Source organism: Hemicordylus capensis, chromosome 2, assembly GCF_027244095.1.
Source record: "Hemicordylus capensis ecotype Gifberg chromosome 2, rHemCap1.1.pri, whole genome shotgun sequence".
NCBI classification, from domain to species: domain Eukaryota; kingdom Metazoa; phylum Chordata; class Lepidosauria; order Squamata; family Cordylidae; genus Hemicordylus; species Hemicordylus capensis.
In genome coordinates, this window is record NC_069658.1 from 267,745,516 (window position 1) to 267,766,619 (window position 21,104).

At 43.9% G+C, this 21,104-nt stretch overlaps 3 protein-coding genes across 21 annotated transcripts in view; all 3 read left to right on the forward strand.

Moving 5' to 3' along the window:
* Positions 1-399: 399 nt before the first annotated feature.
* Positions 400-7,790, forward strand: RPP14 (ribonuclease P/MRP subunit p14). 6 transcript variants are annotated; one of them, XM_053288258.1, is made up of 6 exons: positions 400-1,361; positions 2,985-3,098; positions 3,230-3,314; positions 5,077-5,153; positions 5,777-5,855; positions 7,627-7,762. In XM_053288258.1, the coding sequence occupies exons 2-6, from the start codon at positions 3,001-3,003 to the stop codon at positions 7,681-7,683; spliced, it is 396 nt and encodes a 131-aa protein (XP_053144233.1). In that variant the 5' UTR covers positions 400-1,361; positions 2,985-3,000; the 3' UTR covers positions 7,684-7,762. The 6 variants fall into 6 exon arrangements, with proteins under 6 accessions (XP_053144233.1, XP_053144232.1, XP_053144236.1 ...); XM_053288257.1 differs by having other exon boundaries at positions 403-1,335; XM_053288261.1 differs by lacking the exon at positions 7,627-7,762 and adding an exon at positions 6,431-7,619 and having other exon boundaries at positions 405-1,263.
* HTD2 (hydroxyacyl-thioester dehydratase type 2) lies at positions 7,717-8,444 on the forward strand. The gene has a single exon (XM_053288255.1). The coding sequence runs from the start codon at positions 7,717-7,719 to the stop codon at positions 8,239-8,241; it is 525 nt and encodes a 174-aa protein (XP_053144230.1). The 3' UTR covers positions 8,242-8,444.
* Positions 8,445-16,665: 8,221 nt separating this feature from the next.
* The window catches only part of PXK (PX domain containing serine/threonine kinase like), an 84,282-nt gene continuing 79,843 nt past the window's right edge, over positions 16,666-21,104 (forward strand). For 4 of the 14 annotated variants that reach the window (XM_053288250.1, XM_053288253.1, XM_053288251.1 and 1 more), the window contains exon 1: positions 16,667-17,041. In XM_053288250.1, the coding sequence (XP_053144225.1) occupies positions 16,940-17,041 (102 nt within the window). In that variant the 5' untranslated portion in view covers positions 16,667-16,939. Of the gene's footprint in view, positions 17,042-17,212; positions 17,425-18,979; positions 18,999-21,104 lie in introns of those variants that run through there. The other 10 variants (XM_053288239.1, XM_053288248.1, XM_053288247.1 and 7 more) reach the window with 7 other exon arrangements.

Below are 21,104 nucleotides of genomic sequence, written 5' to 3' on the forward strand. Positions count from 1 at the left end.
CTTGCTAGGCAAGTTACTTCCCCGCTGTGCCATTAGGTGGCAGTATTCCACAGGCTTACTCACTAGTAAAAAGCCCCAAACCTCCTGATGAGGAGTTTGTCATGGAAGGTGAAAGTGGCAGGTCCAGTTCTTTTCTCTCCTGAACGGCTAGAGGGCAGAATTGCAGCTTTTCTCTCTGCCTTTTGAATATAACATTGTATATGCAGCATCCGTTTATATGTCACAGACCACCCAGGGGCATAAGGGGCAGCAAGGACCAGTGGGTAGAATCATTTGAAGAGCAGACTTTCGGAGAGCTGAAGAGCACAGAGGTAGAGCAGGGTAAGCTATCACGTGCTCGGACACCTCAGAGCGGGGCAAGGCGGCGAGGAACGTTTACAACATCTAAGCAACTTGTGCTGCGTTGGCGAGCCCGTGCGGGGATTGGAGGAAGGCTGTCCCAGCGGAAGCGGCGAATAATGACTTTGGCATCAACATTCTGGACCGCGGTCCCGAGAAGGCAAAGAAAGGCTGGGGCGAAGAAAGCTGCCGGTAGCAAGGCAGAGGACAGCAAGCGGGGGTGTTTTGGCAATGTTGCACATGGAGCAGCAGCCGTCACTTGCTAGCAGAATGGCAGCAGAGAGAACGAAGGGAAGCAACAGGACTACGAAGCAGGGCTCCTGGACCCCGATATTTCACGGATTTAGGAGGAAGCCCTCCTGAGCGGAGTGAGGTTTACTTCCAAGTAAACCTAAGACAGGCAGCATCATGCCAGGACTAAATACAGCACTAAGGCTACAATTTCCCTGAGTCGTCATTCTCCGCTTTAGCGTCCTCAGTCCAGCTCCACAACCCGACCCCCGCCCACATACGAACGCCTTCAACGCATGCGCAGTAAATAGAAAACGCAAAGCTATAACAAACTTGTTGCCTGAAGGGGAGAAACACCACGGCTCTCACGCAACAGGCCCGCGCCTATTGGCTGCCAAGCTCGAAAATGCTCCTCCTCCTCTGCAGGCTCTGACCTCTCCAGGGCCGCTATTTCTCCCGCCTTCTTTCTTTTCCTGACCTATTATTGTATTTCTCTTCCGTATCTCTCCCCGGATAGCCCATTGGGCAATCGACCTCCACAGTTTTGCCTGCTGCCATTGGACAGAAGGGGAGTAGCGGCTCGCTGATTGGTTGCGTGGCTGGCGGAACTGCTGCCCCGTTGTTTCCACTGTAATTACGTTCGAGAGAAGTCACGTTGTCGGCATATGGAGTCGGGTTTGTTATAGGGCGGCTGTGAGTAGAGAGCGTGTTGTCGTCTTGTGTAACCAACAGTAACAGGGGCTGGACAAGGATCCCCACCGACAGGTTCTGGGCTTGTGTGGGAAAATAAGGTCTTTTCACGCGTGCGGGAGTTGTAGCTTCGTGGTAGAGCAGATACCTTGTACAGTATGCAGAGCGAGGGTCATGGGCTCAGTCCCTGGCAGGTAGAGCTGGGGAATGCCCCTGCCTGAAATCCTGGAGAGTAGGAAGTACTGCGCTAGACGAGCCAGTGGCTCTAAGGAACAGGTCATTATCATTTCTGCATTTAGGACACCAGTCTCAAAGAATTCACTCAAGCTTTTTTGGATCCAGACCGTGTGATTTCTGCTTTGTCTCTATATTTATCCACAGAAGAGATTCCTCTGTCTTCTTATTTCTACTCCCTCTCTAGCCTTCTCTCCTTTTTTAATAAGATGCTCATGAGGGACAGGGTAACCAAGGGACGGCTGTGACTCAGTGATAAAATACATACTTTACATCTAGAAGGTCCCAGGGTTCAATCCTTGGTATATTTAGATAGGTTTGGGAAAGGTCCCTGCCAGTCAGTCTGGTAACGTGTGCCATCAAGTCGGTGTTGACTCCTGGCGTGGCGACCACAGAGCCCTGTGGTCGTCTTTGTTAGAATACAGGAAGGGTTTACCATTGCCATCTCCCACTCAGTATGAGATGTTGCCTTTCAGCATCTTCCTATATTGCTGCTGCCCGATATAGGTGTTTAGGAACATAGGAAACTGCCATATACTGAGTCAGACCCTTGGTCTATCTTGCTCAGTATTGTCTTCACAGACTGGCAGTGGCTTCTCCAAGGTTGCAGGCAGGAATCTCTCTCAGGCCTATCTTGGAGAGGCCAGGGAGGGAACTTGAAACCTTCTGCTCTTCCCAGAGTGGCTTCATCCCCTGAGGGGAATATCTTGCAGTGCTCACACAAGTCTCCCACTCATATGCAACCAGGGCAGACCCTACATAGCTATAGGGACAGTGTTTCCCATAGTCTGGGAAATTTTCCAGCAGGGATTTGAACTGGCAACCTCTAGTTTGCTAGTCACGTCATTTCCCCACTGCACCATTAGGTGGCAGTCAGTGTAGTGCAGAACAAATAATTTTTGGTGGAGGAGCAGTGATCTGACTTCGTATAAGGCAACTTCTCCTGCCTGTTCAGGAGAGTTCAATTGCACCCCTTCAAATCTTTGGCTAATTTGAATATTATAAGTTCTTGGTGCACATTCAGAATAAACTGTTGCCTATATCATAAAGGACTGCCTTGCCCATTGCCTGGCAAACTATTACTTACCTTAGTTATTCCTCAAAGTGGGGCTGCTTCTGTCCCTCCCCCTTTCTTTTTCCCCCTTCTTTCTTTCTTTTTTTGTATCCTCCTACCAATGGCATTTTTTTGGATACAGTTTCTTAAGTAAAAAATTGCAGTTGCTAACTTTGCTGTTTATTCCTGTTTTATCATAATTTTTATTCATCTGTAAGAATTACAATTTGTGTCTCTAGAGGAGATACGTCTCATGATTTAAGAAGCTTTATTCCATTGGCTGGTCAATGGAAAAATGAAATTTTGTGATAATGCTTACACTCTGTGGCATACATTTTTTAAATCTCAAGTAAAATTTGGCCCCACTTAGAACTTGTAATTTTGACTGTATAGTATTTGAATGACAATATTTCATGATGGGCTGTTTCCCTTTTAGAGAGGTACTTACTAGTATGATCGAATCTGGTGATGGCAAGGGCTCTAAGCCTGTTTCCTATGAAAGAATTGTTTTCAAGAATGCTTCTGAATATCATTATTTGAAGATCCAATTGTAAGTTCATGTTTCAAATTTTTTGCTGATTTCCCTCCTTCTTTGTATTAAGAACTTTGTGCAGAGTATTAGTGTGTGCTCTGTGATGGATGAGCTTTACTAATACAATTTAATAAAAAAATAATTTTCAGGGAGTTCCAAGAAGCTGGCACAAGCCTAAATGCTGTTGAGTTCAAACAACTTATTATCTCGGCACTGAAACGGCTGCATGGTGAGGTATGTTGTTGACTCTCCTGAAATAACCGTTGGATTTTATTCTATTTTTGGACTTCCAAAATGCTTTTGATAAAGTTCCCCACCAAAGGCTCTTGAGTAAACTTAGCAGTCATGGGATAAGGGGACAGGTTCATGTGTGGATCGGTAACTGGTTGAAGGATAGGAAACAGAGAGTAGGAATAAATGGACAGTTTTCACAATGGAGGTAGGTAAGAAGTGGGGTTCCCCAGGGATTGGTACTGGGACCAGTGCTTGTTCATAAATGGTCTGGAAGTTGGGGTGAGCAGTGAAGTGGCCAGATTTGCAGATGACACTAAACTATTTAGGATAGTGAAACCCACAACAGATTGTGAGGAGCTCCAAAAACATCTCTTCAAACTGGGGGAGTGGGTGACAAAATGGCAAATGCAGTTCAATGTAAGCAAGTGTAAAGTGGTGCACATTGGAGCAAAAACCACCAACTTCACATATACGCTGATGGGATCTGAGCTGTCGGTTACTGACCAGGAGAGGGATCTCGGGGTCATGGTGGACAGCTCATTGAAAGTGTCAACTCAGTGAACGGCAGCTGTGAAAAAGGCTAATTCCATGCTAGGAATCATTAGGAAGGGGACTGAAAATAAAACTGCTAATATAATAATGCCCTTATACAAATCTATGGTGCGGCCACATCTGGAGTACTGTGTATAGTTTTGGTCACTGTATCTTAAGAAGGATATTGTAGAACTGGAAAGGGTGCAGAAGAGGGCAACCAAAATGTTCAGGGGCCTGACACACTTTCCTCATGATGCTTGGCTACAGCATCTGGGGCTTTTGAGTTTGGAAAAAAGGTGACTATGGGGAGACATGATCGAGGTGTATAAAATTATGCATGGAGTGGAGAGGGTAGACAGAGAGAAATTTTTCTCCCTCTCTCACAACACTAGAGCCAGGGGTCACCCCATGAAACTGAAGGTTGGGAAATTTACGACTGACAAGAGGAAGTACTTTTTCAAACAGCACATAATTAATCTATGGAATTCTTTGCCATGGGATGTGGTTATGGCCACCAGCGTGGATGGCTTTAAAAGGGGCTTGGACAAATTCATGGAGGACAGGTCTATTGAAGGCTACTAGTCTGGTGGCTATGGGCCATCTCCAGCCTCAGAGGCACGATGCCTCTCAATACCTGTTATGGGGGAGCAACAGTAGGAGAGAGGGCATGCACATACCTCTTGCCTGTGGGCTCCCCAGAGGCATCTAGTGGGCCACTATGTGAAACAGGATGCTGGACTAGATGGGCCTTGTGCCTGATCCAGCAGGGATATTCTTATACTCGAGGAGTTAATCAGAGAGTAGGATGTTTAGAGTCCCTTGATTAAATACTTCCCCTGCACAGAGGAAAGACTGCTGGTACAGTATTGATCTTTTGCAGATGAGAACCACTGCAGATAGGTCTTGATCTCTTAAAAACAGAAGCAGAAAAGTATATAGGTGTGTTCAGCAACTCCTATTTTGCAGAGCTTACCCGCCTTCCTGTCCACGATTCTTAATTTCAGTACTATTTTTTCCAACTTGCAGTGAAGTGTGTTGAAAGAAATACAGATTTTTCTGCAAAATGTAAGCTAAACACCAGAGTGATAATTAGTGCTGATTTCTCTCTCCCCATACTGGAATAAGACTTTGAAAAATGCAATACAGCTGAATTAGCTAGGAGGGTTATCTTTGGCTTGTTTTAGAAGAACTTAAAGCATTTCCTAATAACAATGGCATATTTCCTTAGGTTGGTGCAGCCTTGCCTGTTGATGTGCTGACATATGAGGAAAAAACTTGGTCTGCAATACTTAGAGTACCTAGCCGGTAAGAAACTTGAAATAAAACTTTTTGAAAGACACTGAAATAGATTTTTTTTCTTATTGAACAAAAGTAATAGTCTCTACATATAAAGAGAACTACTTTTATTTTAATTAAATGAGTGAGTGTTAGAAGCTGGGTTGATTTGTAGCATTGTTGCTACCTTGATGCCACCAAATGGTGTGTTAGGTGTGAGGCTTTTCTTTTTGAGATTATTTCTGTGATGCTCCAGCAAAGTCAGGGCTGAAAAATTTCAGGCTCTTGGTGCCAGAATCAAGGGCATAGGTGCCAGACCTACACAACAATAACAAACTTCTCAAATACCTAAGCAATACCCAGATTTCTGAGTAACTCGGATTTTTCCAGTGCTGTGTAAGGTGGTCTCTTAACCGGAAAAGATATTTGAAAACTAAATTGTTACTTGCTAAATTTATTCTGGCTTGCAACGTTTTCCAACAACCTGGACTGGAGGATCATACCTCTTAGTCTGAAAGTATTTTTCCTGTCGGATCAGGAATAGTCTTTTATATTCACCCTTTTTTTTGCTGTCATGTAATAATATGATTTGTCTTACGTGAGAACTTTTTGTATAGTTTTCAGTAACATACCTAATTCTGTCACTTGTACAGTGGCCTGGTGAAACTGTGGAGTGCCCTAACACTGCTTGGTTCCTGCCAGAACAGAAAGTGTGCTTTTAGGGTGATACAGGTAAGATTTAAGAAACAAGCCAATTAATCTAACCCATATCTATCATAAGGGCATCTAAGGATATGATGCCTGGTCACTTCACAGTTTGTTTGATATTTGGTTGTAGTGTATGCACCACTATTTGTTAACAGCAAAGATTTATATCCTGCTTTTCTTGGAGAGTCAAAGCAACATATATTAAATAGTGCAAATAAGGAATTTGTGATGTTCATTGCTACATTGAGATAGATTGTTCTTTTGTAGTGAAATGTCTGAAATATCACTTTATATCCTATTCCTTGGATATTATAACCCCAAATTATTGAAACTTGAATTTATGGATAGGCCATTTGGATCATGTGTTAATACTGATTAATCAGAATTCTTTTTTACACTGTTCAGTTAATTATTCACTCCCCCCACTACAGTTGGCTGATCGAAGTTAACATCTATCTAATCTACTTGTTTAATAAAAATGGTTGTTTCGCTGGGTCTTTCAAAGTTTAGAAATCTGAGTGTTCATATTGGTCAAAACCTTTTTTTCCTCTTTTTATATTTGAAGTTTTTTCAAAAGGCATAGCATTTGTGTGTTTCAGGGTGGTGAGATTTGAGGATGCAACCTTGTGAGACTTGCTTGGAATCTGATACAGTCACTTCCATTCTACACATGCTACTTTATACTTGGCACTCTATTTATGGAACTCCTTCCCCTGTGAGGCTTGCCTGGCACTGACACTGTTTTTCATTGCCACACAAAAGCCTGTTTATTTCCAACTTCTCATATCTGATATTGTTGTTTTTATTTGGTTTTTAAAAATGTGTGTGTTGTTTTACAATTTATTATGTTGTCCAGTTTCAGTCATCATGTGGAGCCAGGACTGAATGCTGGTTTCACATCAGGCTTGGCAGTGCACACTCTCCTCTCCTTCATGCTGAGAAGTGGAATTATTCTACTTCTGTTCTGATCCTGGCTTAACATGCAAGGATCCATTGCAGTGTCTGAACTGGGCAGTCCTGGCTTATTGAAGCCAAAGTTTGCAAATAATCCAGCATCTGAATAATATCCTGAATCAGGATCTGGTTTATTTGGAATTTAGTTACATTCCTGAATTCTCCTGATCCAGACAGAAATCACATCTTGGCATGTTCTAAGCCAGGGTCAGAAGTAGAATCATTCTTCCCCTTGAATGTGAAGGGGGGTTGGGGGAACTTGCATGCTGAAGTGAGGAGATGTCTCATGAAACAAGGATTTGCTCTTAGCTCTGAGTGATGTCTGAACTGGGCCATTGATTTCTGGATTGTCTTAGTTGTTGTGAACCATACTGATAATCTCATTGAAGAGTGGCAAATAAATAAATAATACTTTCCTGTTTGATCATCTTGTAGCCATATTTGTGGGGGGAAATTCTTCTCCCTCCCTGGCCGCATTTTTTTCCTTGGCTGCTCTTTGAATACAAATTATTGTGTTAGCTCTTGCCAGCAACTGGTTTCACTGGAAACCTGCTGATAGTTGAAGCATAACTTGAGCAAACGGTGCTCTCCATCTTCCTCAGCATTCCTCACTGAAATGCCTAACTTAACTCAGCCACTTAACTTGTAGCTCCTAGGCTTACATTATTGTGGTGGTGGGGGGTGGGGGAGAAAAGGTCTTGAGAGGAATCAAACACACTTCTACTCAGTTGGTTCTGCTTGCTCATTTTGTTTGATGCAGAGGGAATTAACTTGGTGACTAATAACTTCCTTGGGTCCTTTTCATATGTTGTGTGTGTGTGTATGTGTGTTCTCTCCTCAGACCTCTCCTTTTCTTCTTGCTCTAGCTGGGAACAGCAGAGAATTAGTGCTGGACTGAATACACTGAAAAGGAAACCACTTGAGCACCAATATGCTGATAACATTGTCTAAATGTAGAATTTTTTGTGTGAGATCCCACAGAATGTTCCTCACCAAGCCAAATGCTACTACTCCATTCCTTGCTGAAACCTATGTCCAGCATTTACGTGTACAAGTTGGAGAGAAAGCTGAACTCACAAAAACATTTACCCAGAAGGATGTTGTTACCTTTTCGGACTTAACAGGGGACACAAACCCATTGCATCTGGATGAAGATTATGCAAAGAGGACAAGATTTGGGAGAACAGTTGTACATGGGGTTCTGATCAATGGACTTATCTCTGCCATTCTGGGTACTAAAATGCCTGGTCATGGCTGTGTGTTTATTTCTCAGGAAATTAATTTTCCAGCCCCTTTGTATGTTGGGGAAAAGGTCTTAGCTGCCGCAGAACTGAAGAAGCTGAAGAGAGGTCTTGCTTATATCTCAGTGTCATGTACAGTCATAGAAAGTGGCAAGACTGTTATGGAGGGTACAGTTAAAGTCATGGTGCCAGAAGATCAGAATTCCAGGTCCTGACTGTGGTACATCATCTTCTTAAGCAATAGGTCATGAATAGTGGGCATGGACACCTATTCAGTTCCTTTTAAAAGACAAAACTTATTGTAAGCTGTACAGTACTGTGATTTAAAGCCTAAGGCATGTATAACAAAGATCAGTACATCCTGTTTCTACATCTGTGTTCTTTACTCATAAAATGAAGTTTCTGAAGTTCAAAATCATGCATTGGGAACTCTGGTTAGTTGGGGAAATAGGGTGAAAAAACACCGTGCAAAGGAGAATGTTCAGGGACCAGAAAAAATGACTACTGGTAGCGGAACCTCTACTAATACTGGAAAAATAACCAGAAATTCATATGGAGGAAAAAAGGCAATAGGAGGTGATGTGGGCTAAAGGCCGGGTGTGGAAAACCTCCTGGTGGGGAAGAACTGCTTTCAGGTCTGGGGCCATCCTGTTTGCTCAGGCCAGGCTTCAGAGCTCCCGCAGTAAAACTGCAATCAGTGAGCAAGCCTTCATTAAAATCATCTGGTCTTTGAAAGCCTGTTTGAAAAGCTAGGTCTTGGTCATGCATCTGCTGGTACAGAGTGAGGGGGAGTCATGCAGGTCTCCCTGAGGACATTCCATAATGTTGGTGCCTCCACAGAAAAGGCCCTTGTCCTCTTAAAATTGTGGAACTGGTGTCTGTAAATATGGTGGCCTTAAGTAAATTGTTTGAACTCACTTAGTTCATTGCAGAAAAGTCTGATATTCTCCTCACAAAAACATTCCCCTTTAGCTCTTTATTTTAAAGAGCTGCACAACTTTGGCTCTTCTGCCGACATTGGACTACAATTCCCATAATTCCTAACTATTGGCAACTCTGGTTGGGGATGAAGGAAATTGTAGTCCAAAAACAGCTGGAGGGTCAAAGTTGTTTAGCTCTGTGCTAAAGACTGGTTAAGATATGAGCTACATCTGCATTCTGAATTAATTGATCTGAATGTAAACTTTAAATGGCTATAGTACAGATCACCCTCTCTACCTTAAAGGGGAATTTGTTTCATAGAGTTGTATTGCCATTCTGTTACCTTTGTTACTCTTTGTTACCAGGACTACAAGAGAAAAAGCAGATTTAATCTAATTTGTAGATGTAGAATCAAGGCATTTGTTCCCTGCTGAAATACCATGATCCATACATGTTACGTTTCATGGAAAAGTGGATCCTTTGATTTCTGGGAGCATCTTTGGGATGTGTATCAAACCTGTATGAACATACATTTTTTTCAGTTATTGTAGTTGTGGCCCAGGATTCCTTACATCCTGTTTATTTATGAATAGCTGCTTTGATTTCTTTATGAGAAACAGTGAATTAAAAACAGGGAAGAAATGGAGCATGTGTTTTGCAATGACACAAGGGTGTTTCCTGTTCTTCAACTCAAAATAATGTGAAGCATTGTGAAGCATCAGTCAGTTGATTCTCTTGTTTGCCAGTCGTCATATTTACCAAATACCAAGCATTTATCTAGTGCCTATGTTCTTGTCTTAGAGCAGCCTGTCTACTGTGTCAGATACTGAAGTAGAGGACACTCAAGAAGCTGTTTTCTCCACTCCGCCCCCTGCCCGCCCACCGCACACTTGAAGTGGAATGTTGGCATACTGTATATCCTTGTTGTGAGATGTGCCAGTTGCATATCTCACCCATTGTGATGAGATCTATATTGCAAGAGCCTCCAGAGCCACCATTTATTTACATCAGCAAGGAAGGAGGGCTCCTCTATCAAGCTCCTTATGAAGAGCAACTATCCAGACAGCCCTTTCACCATACTGTAACTAAGCTTAAGTATATGAACAGGAAATAATTACATATTCTTCCTCACTTTATCCTGGCTTCTACTTCCCTCCCCTTCTGTTGCCTCCCTTGTGTTAATTTTAGCCTGTGAGGTCACTGGAACACAGGAAGTTGCCTTGTACCAAGTCAGACCATTGGTCCATCTAGCTCAGTATTGTCTACCCAGACTGGCAGCGGCTTCTCCAAGGTTACAGGCAGGAGTCTCTCTCAGTCCTATCTGGGAGACGCCAAGGAGGGAACCTGGAGCTGTAGTTCCATGTATGCAAAGAGCACAATATGATCAGTACTATTATTACTAAGGTGACATGGAAAAGTGCCATTTCAGATGACACAGAGAAGTGCAAATAACAGGTTATTATATCCACGTACCACCTCAAAGTCTAGAGTAGCTCAGATACTTGCGGGTGAGGCTAATGCTTTCAAACTGCTGGTAAGCAACATGGAAATTTTTTAATTTGTACACCACCCCAAGCTTCGTGTCTGGGCGGTTAACAAAAAAATAAAACAAGTTCAAACATACACAAACGTCTTAAAACACTTGTGTCGGAATAGAACGATCTAGGCCTGTAGCCTCACCACTTGAAAGTAAATAGAAGATGCCACAAATTGACCCCAAAGCAAGGGGTCTTTGTGTGTGTGTGACTTGTGAAAGCAGCTGCTCTTCCTGGAACAGACTTATAGGGGTTGTTACCCCACATTGCACGCACCAACCCATCCACTCTCCAGTCACAGTTCTAGTTTTATTAATAACAGAAAAGGAGCTGCTCTTATATTCAGGCTGATGTTCACCGCTAGCTGTGCTATCAATCTTGAGTTCCTGACTTGCAAAAAGTCTCAAGCTCTGCTTTTCAAGAGTCCTAGCAGAAGGTGGTTAAGTTGACATTTAGTGCATACAGTAAAGTAGATAAGGGAGAAACAACCACACACCCAGGGAAAGCATTGTCTTAATGACTTCATTATTTGACATATAAGGGATGCTGGGAGTTCTCTAGTGACTGTTCAATCTGCAAGGGGTTTTGGTGCTCCCTGGAGCACAGCCAGGCAACACTGTTGTGATGGAACAAAGGAGCAATAATTAAGACAGGCTTAGAGCTCTGTCATATGCTATGGGGGTTCCCATTTATCTGCTTTGTCTAACACTAAAGCATAACAAGAGGATACCAGCAGCTGAAAGATGCCTTGAGAAATCATGGCTGCAGGACGAAAGTTTACAGTGCGTCTTCACTGAAAGCAGACATGTGGCAATCAGTACTTTTGTACATGTAGCAGACACTGTGTGGTTGATGAGGGAGGGTTCCATGTAGATCTTAGGAACATAGGAAGCTGCCTTATACCAAGTCAGACCATTGGCCCATCCAGCTCAGTATTGTCTACCCAGACTGGCAGCAGCTTCTCCAAGGCTGCAGAGAGGAGTCTCTTAGCCCTATCTTGGAGATGTCAGGGAGGGAACTTGGAACCCTCTGCATGCTGAAGGTATTGCAGAACCTTATGCTTTTTTCAGAGCAGTTCTATCCCCTAAGGGGAATATTTTAGTGTGCTCACAGGTAGTCTCCCATTCAAATATAAACCAGGGTGGACCTTGCTTAGCAAAGGGGGCAATTCATGCTTGCTACCGCAAGACCAGCTCTCTTCTTGTCGGCAAGAGTGTTTCCTTTTAACCTTTCTCAGTGGCAAGCAAATACTGATAGTAAAGAGTGATTATTGTTTGTTAAACCACCATAATGTGCTGAGTGTTGCTAATGGACTGAGGTTGCAATCTTATGCACAATGAATATTTATGATGGAGTAAGTTCCACTGAAGTCAGGTTTGCTTCTAACTATGAATAGGACTACACCGTTAGCTATGTGGTTAAGATAAGTGTCAATACAGGGGCAGTCCTTTCATGAGGCAAGATGAGCCAGTTGGCTCAGGGGGTGGGTAACTGGGGCTTCAACAGAGTGGTAAGATCCCCCCTCTGGTACTGCCATCAGAAGTTCAGAACTGCTCTTCAGGACTGCTCTGACCTTTGTAAGGCGTGTCAGTCCTTTCATAGCGGGCGAGAAGAGAAGAGATGAGATGGTTGCTGGTAATCTTTCTGTCCCCCACACCTCTTTCAAAGTTTGGAAGGGTTGGTTTTAAAAGGGGGTTGGCCACATCCAGGGCATGGGGCAAGGCAGCATTTGGTATCTTGCAGATCTGCAGCTGGGGCAAGGGTTTGGAGGGGATTGCCACTCACATTTTTCTCTACCCATCTAAATAATTTCAAACAAATTTTAAATCACTGAATGTTACTTGCGCTTAGGACTGATCGGGCTAGATAAGTTGCCCACTTCTTTAGTGACACCCCCACCCCTGCTAAATGTTTAGGCTGGCTAAGGGCCTCAGGCACCACAATACCTTGGGTCACCCTTGTATAGATATTATCTTCCCAGAATTTTGATTGGTGGTTTTCAGATTGTATTCTGGGCAACCCTGCAGTTTTTCAGAAGCATATTGGGAGTTTCTTGATGAGAGAATCAGTAACAGTGGACAAATGTCACTAAAAGTCTACTAATAGTCAAGTAGTAATGCATTAATGGGTAGTGTGAGGTAGGTCGGGTCAGGGGTGGCTGGCTCCACATTTCAAGGGTTCCTTAGCAAACTGCCCCCTTGGGCCCCTTCCTACCTGGGTGGGCCCCAACAGAATAGTTCTGTCCTTATAAAGGTTATAGGCAAAGATCTGAGGGATCAACTGTGGGCCCTTCTGGAGAACTAATTGCCCTTGGCAACTGCCCAGTGATGTTGACACTGGCTGTTGTTATTCAGAAAAGGTATTGCAGGAGGAGGAAGAGAAGTTTCTATGAACAGAGAAGGGAGACTGTCCCAAGCATTGACAGTTTAGTTACCTAGGAGAAGATAACAAAATAGGAAGAGGAAGCTTAATACAGTGGTCCCTTGACTTACGAACTACTCGACATAAGTATTTTTTGAGTTACAAACGGCAGTTTTAGATCCGGTTTTAGATGCGGTTTTTTCGACTTACAAATTTTTAGATGGGGTTTCCTCGACTTACGAATTTTACATGCAGTTTCCTTGACTTGCCTGCCTGTTTACTGCCTGTTTATTCTTGAAAAGAAATGTTCCTGTGCAGTTTGCAAGCCTTACTGGGGGTCTGGGTCTTTTTTCTAGGCTCCGGAACGCATTAATCCGTTCCCAATGCATTCCTATGGGAAACCGCTTTTCGACTTATGAACTTTTCGACTTACAAATGTGCATTCGGAACGGATTAATTTCGTAAGTAGAGGGACCACTGTATGTGGTAGGTGCATGCATGGCCAGGCGTGCATAAAACAGTTGTGTGTTTGTACAAATTGTGAGAAGACATCCGAGGCTACAGATAAGAGATAGCTGGATGGCTTCAGGTACACTCTTTATTCAGTCCCAGGTGTGTATGGTAAATGAGGTTACCTGTAGGTCCTTGCCAAAAAACCTTTTTCTCCATCAATGTGTGTGAGGAACCCATGTTTACACTGAAGAGCGCAGAAATGAAGAAGATTGGAACTAGGAGCATAGGAAGCTGCCGTATACAGAGGCAGACCATTGGATTATCTAGCTCAGTATTGTCTCTACACAGACTGGCAGCGGCTTCTCCAAGGTTGCAGGCAGGAATCTCTCTCAGCCCCATCTTGGAGAAGCTGGAGAGGGAACTTGAAACCTTCTGCTCTTCCCAGAGTGGCCCCATCCCCTGAGGGGAATATCTTACAGTGCTCACATGTGGTCTCCCATTCAAATGCAACCAGGGTGGACCCTGCTTAGCTAAGAGGACAAGTCATGCTTCCTACCACAAGACCAGCTGCTTGATACTAGGGATGTACATGGAACTGGGAGGGGGTGGGGTGCCACTTTAAGGGTGGGGGAGGGTGCACTTACCCCTCCCTCCGCTTTTCCCCCGCCAGAGCTCGTTTTCCATAAAATCCTTTGGGGTGGCAGTGTCCTCCCTGCTGTCCTTTCCCCCTCTTCGGATGGAACCTACCGGGTGCGCATGTGCATGCGCCCGTCTGACATGCATGTGCACCCGGTACTTCCAGCCACTTCCGGCCGAAGAGAGGGATGGCAGGGAGGTACACTGCTGCCCTGAAGGCTTTTATGGGAAATGAGTGTCAGCGGGCGGGGGGGGGAGTGAGGGAAGGGGTAAGTGCACCCTCCCCTGCCCTTAAAGTGGCACCCCCACTGGCTTCGAACTTCAAACCCTGCCCATGTTCATGCACATCCCTGCCTGCTACCACAAAACCAGTAGCTAAAGCAGTAATTTATATAACAGTGTCACTGAACATGGTGCTCCTCAGCGTAATGTGAAGAAAAAGACCACGTCTCTATGTGAAGTCAGGGAGAGGTAATGTGATGAATAAATGAGGAAAACAGCTTAATGTATTTAGTTTGCTTTGGCTGGAAATGAAGACTCAAATGAAGGGATTAAACCATAGGTTTAATGGAAAAGGTGGATTTTGAGGAGCAAATCTGAAGGAAGATTTATAGGATCATAGGGCATGATCCAGACTAAGCACCATTTAAATCAATGAAACAAGTTAGTCATGGCTAACTTGTTAATTTAAATGATCTTAGTAATGACTGGTGTTAAATTAACTCCTGTTAATTTAAACAGGAGTTTAAATGATTATATAATGATGTTAAATTAACTCCTGTTAATTTAAATGCATCCTAGTCATGACTTGATCGTGACCATAGTACATTAAAGTCTGGATGTAAGTGAGAGTGTCAGTGATGTTTCACTGGTGTGATCACTCCATTCATTCATTCACTACAAACCCGTCTGGTGGTTGTTTCTGGTATGACTTTAGCATTGAACACACTATACTTTCACTTTCCTTTCCACTGTCTCTAATTTTTCACTTTGCAGTTTCATTTCTTCAGACTTTGTTCAGCCCTCTGCTGCCAGAGCAACACCTCTCCAGTCAGTTTCCACTGCGATTGTTGTCAGTATATAAATCATTCATAAGTGTTCTGCTGTGCAATAGGTTTTGTAGTGGTAAGGAAGGATGGGGAGAATGAATGCTCCTCCCTCATTCTCTTCTGCGTGTAAACTCTAAAAATTGTATAACTTAGCTTGCTTATGCTAACCAACCAAGTAAAGTCACATGCTTAGTGGGACCTTTACACAAATGTGTACAGGATTTGGCCATGTGCTCCAGCTTGGAACCAGCCAGGCCCTATATGGCACAGAATTAAACCAGGTTTGGATTGGGAGAGGAGAACCAGCACACTAGCAACCATGATGTATCTATATGCTTGCAGAATGCAAGCTTTGTTTACTCATATGTAACTCTTCCAGAGGATCCTGTTGAAAGTGGTTTTGGTTCCTGAGGGAAGAACTGGGAGCCTGCCTTGAGATAAAAATGGCATGCTGCCAGGACTGAGTTCAGCACACATTTTCAAAGTGGAAGGAAAAATCTAAAGCACAGTCTGAAACATTCCGACGTTTAGAAAAATATTGAAATTGTATAAAAGGGGGAAATAACATATTCAGCCACATCATTCTGAAGTTAGGCCTCCAATGTATTAGTTAAAGTGGAGTACAAGGGCTTGATATTGTGGATATGGCCGGAAGAGCTTGCTCAAGATAATTTAACACAGTTATGTTACACTTTTAACACCCTTTTACTGCCCAGTTATATAATCACAAATCCACCTTTTCAACTCATGTTTAAAGGCACATAGTCCGAACCACTCCACGTAGATTAATTCCATTTTAAGATTAACCTTCAACCTTACTGTTATGTAGATTTATGATGTGTGGCAAACAGAACTATGGTTAAAATGGAATGTATACTATGATTCTTCTCATTGTAATCCTTATAGTTATGAGAGATGCAGGTGGGAAATGATTTAAGTACCCTGTGCAAGGCAGGAATGTTACTGTTATTGAGTGTCAGTAGTACAGATGCTGTGAAGGAACACTATCATCGGGTAATTAATAGAGTACAAAGGCAATATCCAGCACATAGAACAGTGTAACATGCATATGGCAGTCTGTAGGATAGTCACAGTGCAATCCTAAACAAGTTTACCTAGAAGTAAATCCCATTCAGCTAAACGCATAGAATAAGAAACTTTTGTGGTATTTTGGTTGGTCCTAATAAAGGTATTACCAGATTGTGAGGTTTGGTATGTATTGTATTTGTCATCGTGGATGTAAGGAATATGTATTGTGTAGAGTAGTACCCTATAGGATAGTAATCAACTACACATATAAATCCTACAACAGTAGTAAATAGACTAGTAGTGGGTAATCCATGAAAGTTTATGCTACAATACATCCATTAGTGTTTAAGGTGCCTGATGCCACAAGACCCTGTGTTGTTTTTAGCGAGTTAGCAGGCAGAAGGTTGCCGGTTCGAATCTTCACTGGTACTATATTGGGCAGCAGCTATATAGGAAGATGCTGGAAGACATCATCTCACACTGTGCTGGAGAAGGCAATGATAAACCCCTCCTGTATTCTACCAGAGAAAACCACAGGGTGTCCGGAGTCGAAATCGACTTGACGGCACACTTTACTTTCGTTTGGGAGCGAAGGGAGGGGATTGGCTGCAAGCCATACTCTTCTTTTTCTCCGCCTCCTGCCCTGCATACAGAATCTGGCTCCAGCCTCTCTCTTTTTTCCTCGCAGGCCCGGTTGGTCAGGCCGGCCCGGCCTGGCTAGAGCCACCCGCCGTGGATACTAGAAGGGGGCTGCGGAGAAGCGGATCAAGGCTGAGCACCCTCCGGGCTTTAAGACCCAGAGGAGGCCGCCTTCCCCCGACTGGTTGGCTGCTCCTGTGTTGACAGCAGCCGAAGCGTCTCGGGGCTGGAGGGAGCCACCGGGTGAGGCGCGGAGAGCCGGGCTTCCTCTCCTCCTGCCCCAGCTCAGCATGGCCTTCATGGAGAAGCCGCCGGCTGGCAAAGTGCTGCTGGACGACACGGTGCCTCTGACAGCGGTGATCGAGGCGAGCCAGAGCTTGCATTCCCACACGGTGCGTCGAGAAGCGGGGGAAAGAGGCAGGCGGGCAGGCAGGCGGGCGAAGGCAGCGCCGACGGCCCGGGGGAGGAGGAGGCGGCAGCAGCAAGGGGCACCAGGAGCAGGCCGAGCCCGGCTAGGCAGGAGCTGCTTGCAACGAGGGGACAGGGCGGCCGCAAAGGGACGGGGGGAAGTGTGGAGCTGTGGGCGGCGGCGCTTGCGGGGGGCTGTGCCTATCTTTTATCATTTGCGTGAGAGCGAGGTCCACAGGCAATAGGAGAGTGAGGGCACCCCGGGATGGGCGGGGAGAGGCATGCGGAATCCAAGATGCTGGCTTGAAAACACACCGAGTTTGGGGAGGAGGAAGGAAGCAAGATAAGAAGAGCCCCTTTCCCGAAGGTTTAAGGGTGTCTGAGTACACTGCTTGGGGGGCTTCTGGGCACGAGGCTGGGGAGTGAAGGAGTCCTCATGGGGGAGGGAGGCATGCCTTAGTGGAAATCATCATCGCTGTCATCATCCAGAGTAATTTGTGCTGCGGTGGGGGCGGTCAGCTCTGGTATAGCCTTCCAGTGTCGGAGCTGGTAAGCCCGACTGAGAAGCAGTGTGATGTAGTGGTTAGTGTGTCGGACATAAACTGGGAAGACGTGTGTTCACATCCAAACACAGTGTAATGTCTGAAGGGAGGGAGAGAGAGAGAGAGAGAGTGTGTGTTTCTGGGTATCATGTTGTGTGAGCGTAAATGTATTTACAGAGTTCATGTTTCTGAGTGAATGTGTATTCCTTAGAAAGTGAACCTGGTTACAGCCCCCCTCAAATGTAGGGTGTATACTACTTAAAACATTGTATGTGGGTTGAACATGTGAATCAGGAGCATAGCTAGGGGAGAAGGGGCCTGTGTTCGCCCCTCTCCCTGGTGGCCCCTGGGAGTGAGGGAGATAATGAGGGAGGGAGGAGTGGAGCTGGGGGGCCCAGGTTCTTTGAACCCTTCTGCTCAACTATAGCGACACCCCTGATATGAATAATTGTATGTGCATACAGGTTTGTATGTGTGCGCGCTCTGTACAGAGTATACATGTGTTGAACATAATGTCTGAACAGGGCTTTGGCCTAAACCTTTTTAGGATAAAAAGTGGACACAGACACCCTAAGCTCTTTGGAGGAGAGATAGGAGGTAGATAGAAAGCAAAACAGCCATAAAACACATTAAACTGGGATATTTGGAAGCTCCCCTGAGAACTTGCAGGAGGCATTCCTGTGATGCTGAGAATTGGGAGGGAAGGATTTTGGGCAAAGGGATGTTTCCAAGCAGATGTGATTTCTGTCACCTCTTTCCTAGAAAGTAGCTGTATGAGGTGCTTTATAGAACATGGTAGATGGGGGGGGGGGGCTTGGAACTAATAGCAGTTAGCAGACCCCTGCTAACTGAGCAAAGAGACACCTTTTTAAAGTGGTGATTTAATAGCAGAGGGAGAGCAACTGGCCCTAATCCAGCCCCAGCACAGCATCCCTCCGGTGGCTATTGCTGGTATCTGCCTTATGTTTCTTTTTAGATTGCGAGCCCTTTGAGGTCAGGGGAGGGGACCATCTTCAACTTTGATTGAAGAGCCGTATATAAATATTCACAGTAGACGTAGTAGTAATAGAGGTAGGAGGTACTGTGAGCACGCCACAGTGGGATGCATTGTGAGTGGTGGTGGTAGGAGTGAGGTTAGGATGAGGACTCAGGTCGGCAGTACTAGATTGAAGTCTGACTTACTTGGGGAAAGGGGAATGATAAGAAGATCTCAATTTGTGGTATGGGGTGTTCCAGTGGGGATATTTTTGACTTGGGGATAATAAAAACTGCTTTGCTTTGGATCAGACCAATATTTTATCTAGTCTACTAATATTCTGTTCCCATCGGTGGTTGGCCGGAGCTTCTGGGAAACTTGCAAGCAGGACATGGGCAAAACTCCACCACCTAATATTCAGAGGTATATTGCTTTACTAGCTTCCAGGCTTGTTAAGGGGAAAATCAAACAAAAACCCAACCCTCTTTTTGTTCACCAATTACGGAGGTTGCAGCTTAAATACTGGCTTAAAAACAACAACACCAAAAACAAGTCTGCTCCAAGATCACAGGCTACAAATGCAGGAAGTGTAATGCTGCATTGTGTCGACACAGTGGCCACTGTAGTTTAATGATGGATTTTATCATACGAAACCCCCATAGAAATGCATGGTTTTTTTGCCATAGGGCTTGATTCTTCTCATTTTAGTCAGTGGCAGGGTAATAGGCAGCATTCAAAAAAGTTGCCCTGTTCACAGTTCTGGCGCCAAGGTAAACTACATTTATTGTAACACAATTGTTACCAAGAATGACTTGCTATACAGTCTGGAACAATTCTGGCTTCAATCTGTTTTGATGCGAGGGGGGGAAGTAACTTGCCTAGGGAGCAAGAGGCTGTCAGTTCAAATCCCTGCTGGTATGTTTCCCAGACTATGGGAAACACCTATATCGGGCAGCAGCGATATAAGATGCTGAAAAGCATAATCGCACTGGCAATGGTAAACCCCTCCTGCATTCTACCAAGAAAACCACATGGCTCTGTGGTCGCCAGGAGTCACGCTGATTTGGGCACAGTCAATATGTATTATTATGGGTGACCTTCCTTTGTTAACCTGATAGGTTGCTAATTCAGGGATGATAATTTGATGTTTTCTCAATAGGAGTGTTTTGAATAACTGAAGACCATTTCCTAAATGGGCAATTTAACTATGGAATGGGTGAGACTAATGCTTTGCATGTTGTATGTGGTATAAGAAAATAAGGCAGTTTTGCAGTTAGGAATGCACAGAGCTGTGCGTTGTCTGAAGCTTCAGTTGCTCCCTTCAGAAATCTGCTGCAAGATCAGCAGCTGTGCTGCCTGTTTCAGGAAACCATTTCCTTCCATTCTGCTTTGCTGATATAGTTCATGAAGGCAAATATTATGCCTTATTTATGCCATAAATTGCCAGTGCTCTCTTGTCCAAAGAAAACTGCTCCTGGACTTTCCACCGCTTGAGGAAATATGGAGCATTAACAGTGTATAACTTATGAGAGAGTTAATCTTCAGACCTGTTTTAGGCTTAGTCCTATTCTTTGTTTATATACCTAAGTTGCTTGGCACCAGGAGCCAGGTATTCTTGGTCTTTGGCAAGAGCTGCAACTAGATTATTGACAAATGTCCAGTACCCAGAACTAAGTTTACAATTAATACATGAACATTATAAGTAAATTGGCAACACTAATCTGTGCTTCCTTTCTCTTCTCTCCCCTCCAAAAATGGTTTTTAAAAGGCATAGCTTGACCAGTTATACTTATGAGCTCCGTGTCCTAGACTTGTAAATAACTATTTTCCCATTAGCCTACCTCAAGCAACAATTGCCTCCAGGTAATTGGTGGAGGAGGCAATGGTAAACCCCTTCTGTATTCTACCAAAAGAAAACCACAGGGCTCTGTGGGCGCCAGGAGTAGAAATCGACTTGATGGCACACTTTTACCTTTTAATTGATAAAGGAAGCCTTAGAAAACTGGAAGAGAATAAGCTTTTTCCATTCAGAATTCAGTCTGCCAAATGTGATTAGCACAGTCAGGTGGGCTGAAGAAAATGCCTGAGTCATTTTCATAGATGTATTTATTAATTACAGGAACTTATTATCTTTATTTATTTATTTTATTTAAAATATTTCTATACCACCCAAAACTTCTGTCTCTGGGCAGTTTACAATTAAAATCATTTCAAAACATCAAATCAATTAACGATTAAAATCATTGAAAACATTGAAAACATTAAAAACTCAATATTAAAAATATTAAAACTATAAATCTAATTAAAAGCCCAGGTGAATAAATGTGTCTTCAGTTCACACTGAATGCTGACATATTCAACAAATGTGTCTTCCTGCTCTTGAGTCAAATAACCTTTTAGAGTTGTTAACAACAGAAGAACAATAATTAAAAAACGTTTTTAATAAACCCAACAGTATCTGACAGCCTCAGCACATAGCAAACTACAATTATCAGCTTAAAAACACAGAAGATCTAAAAAGCTTGGCAA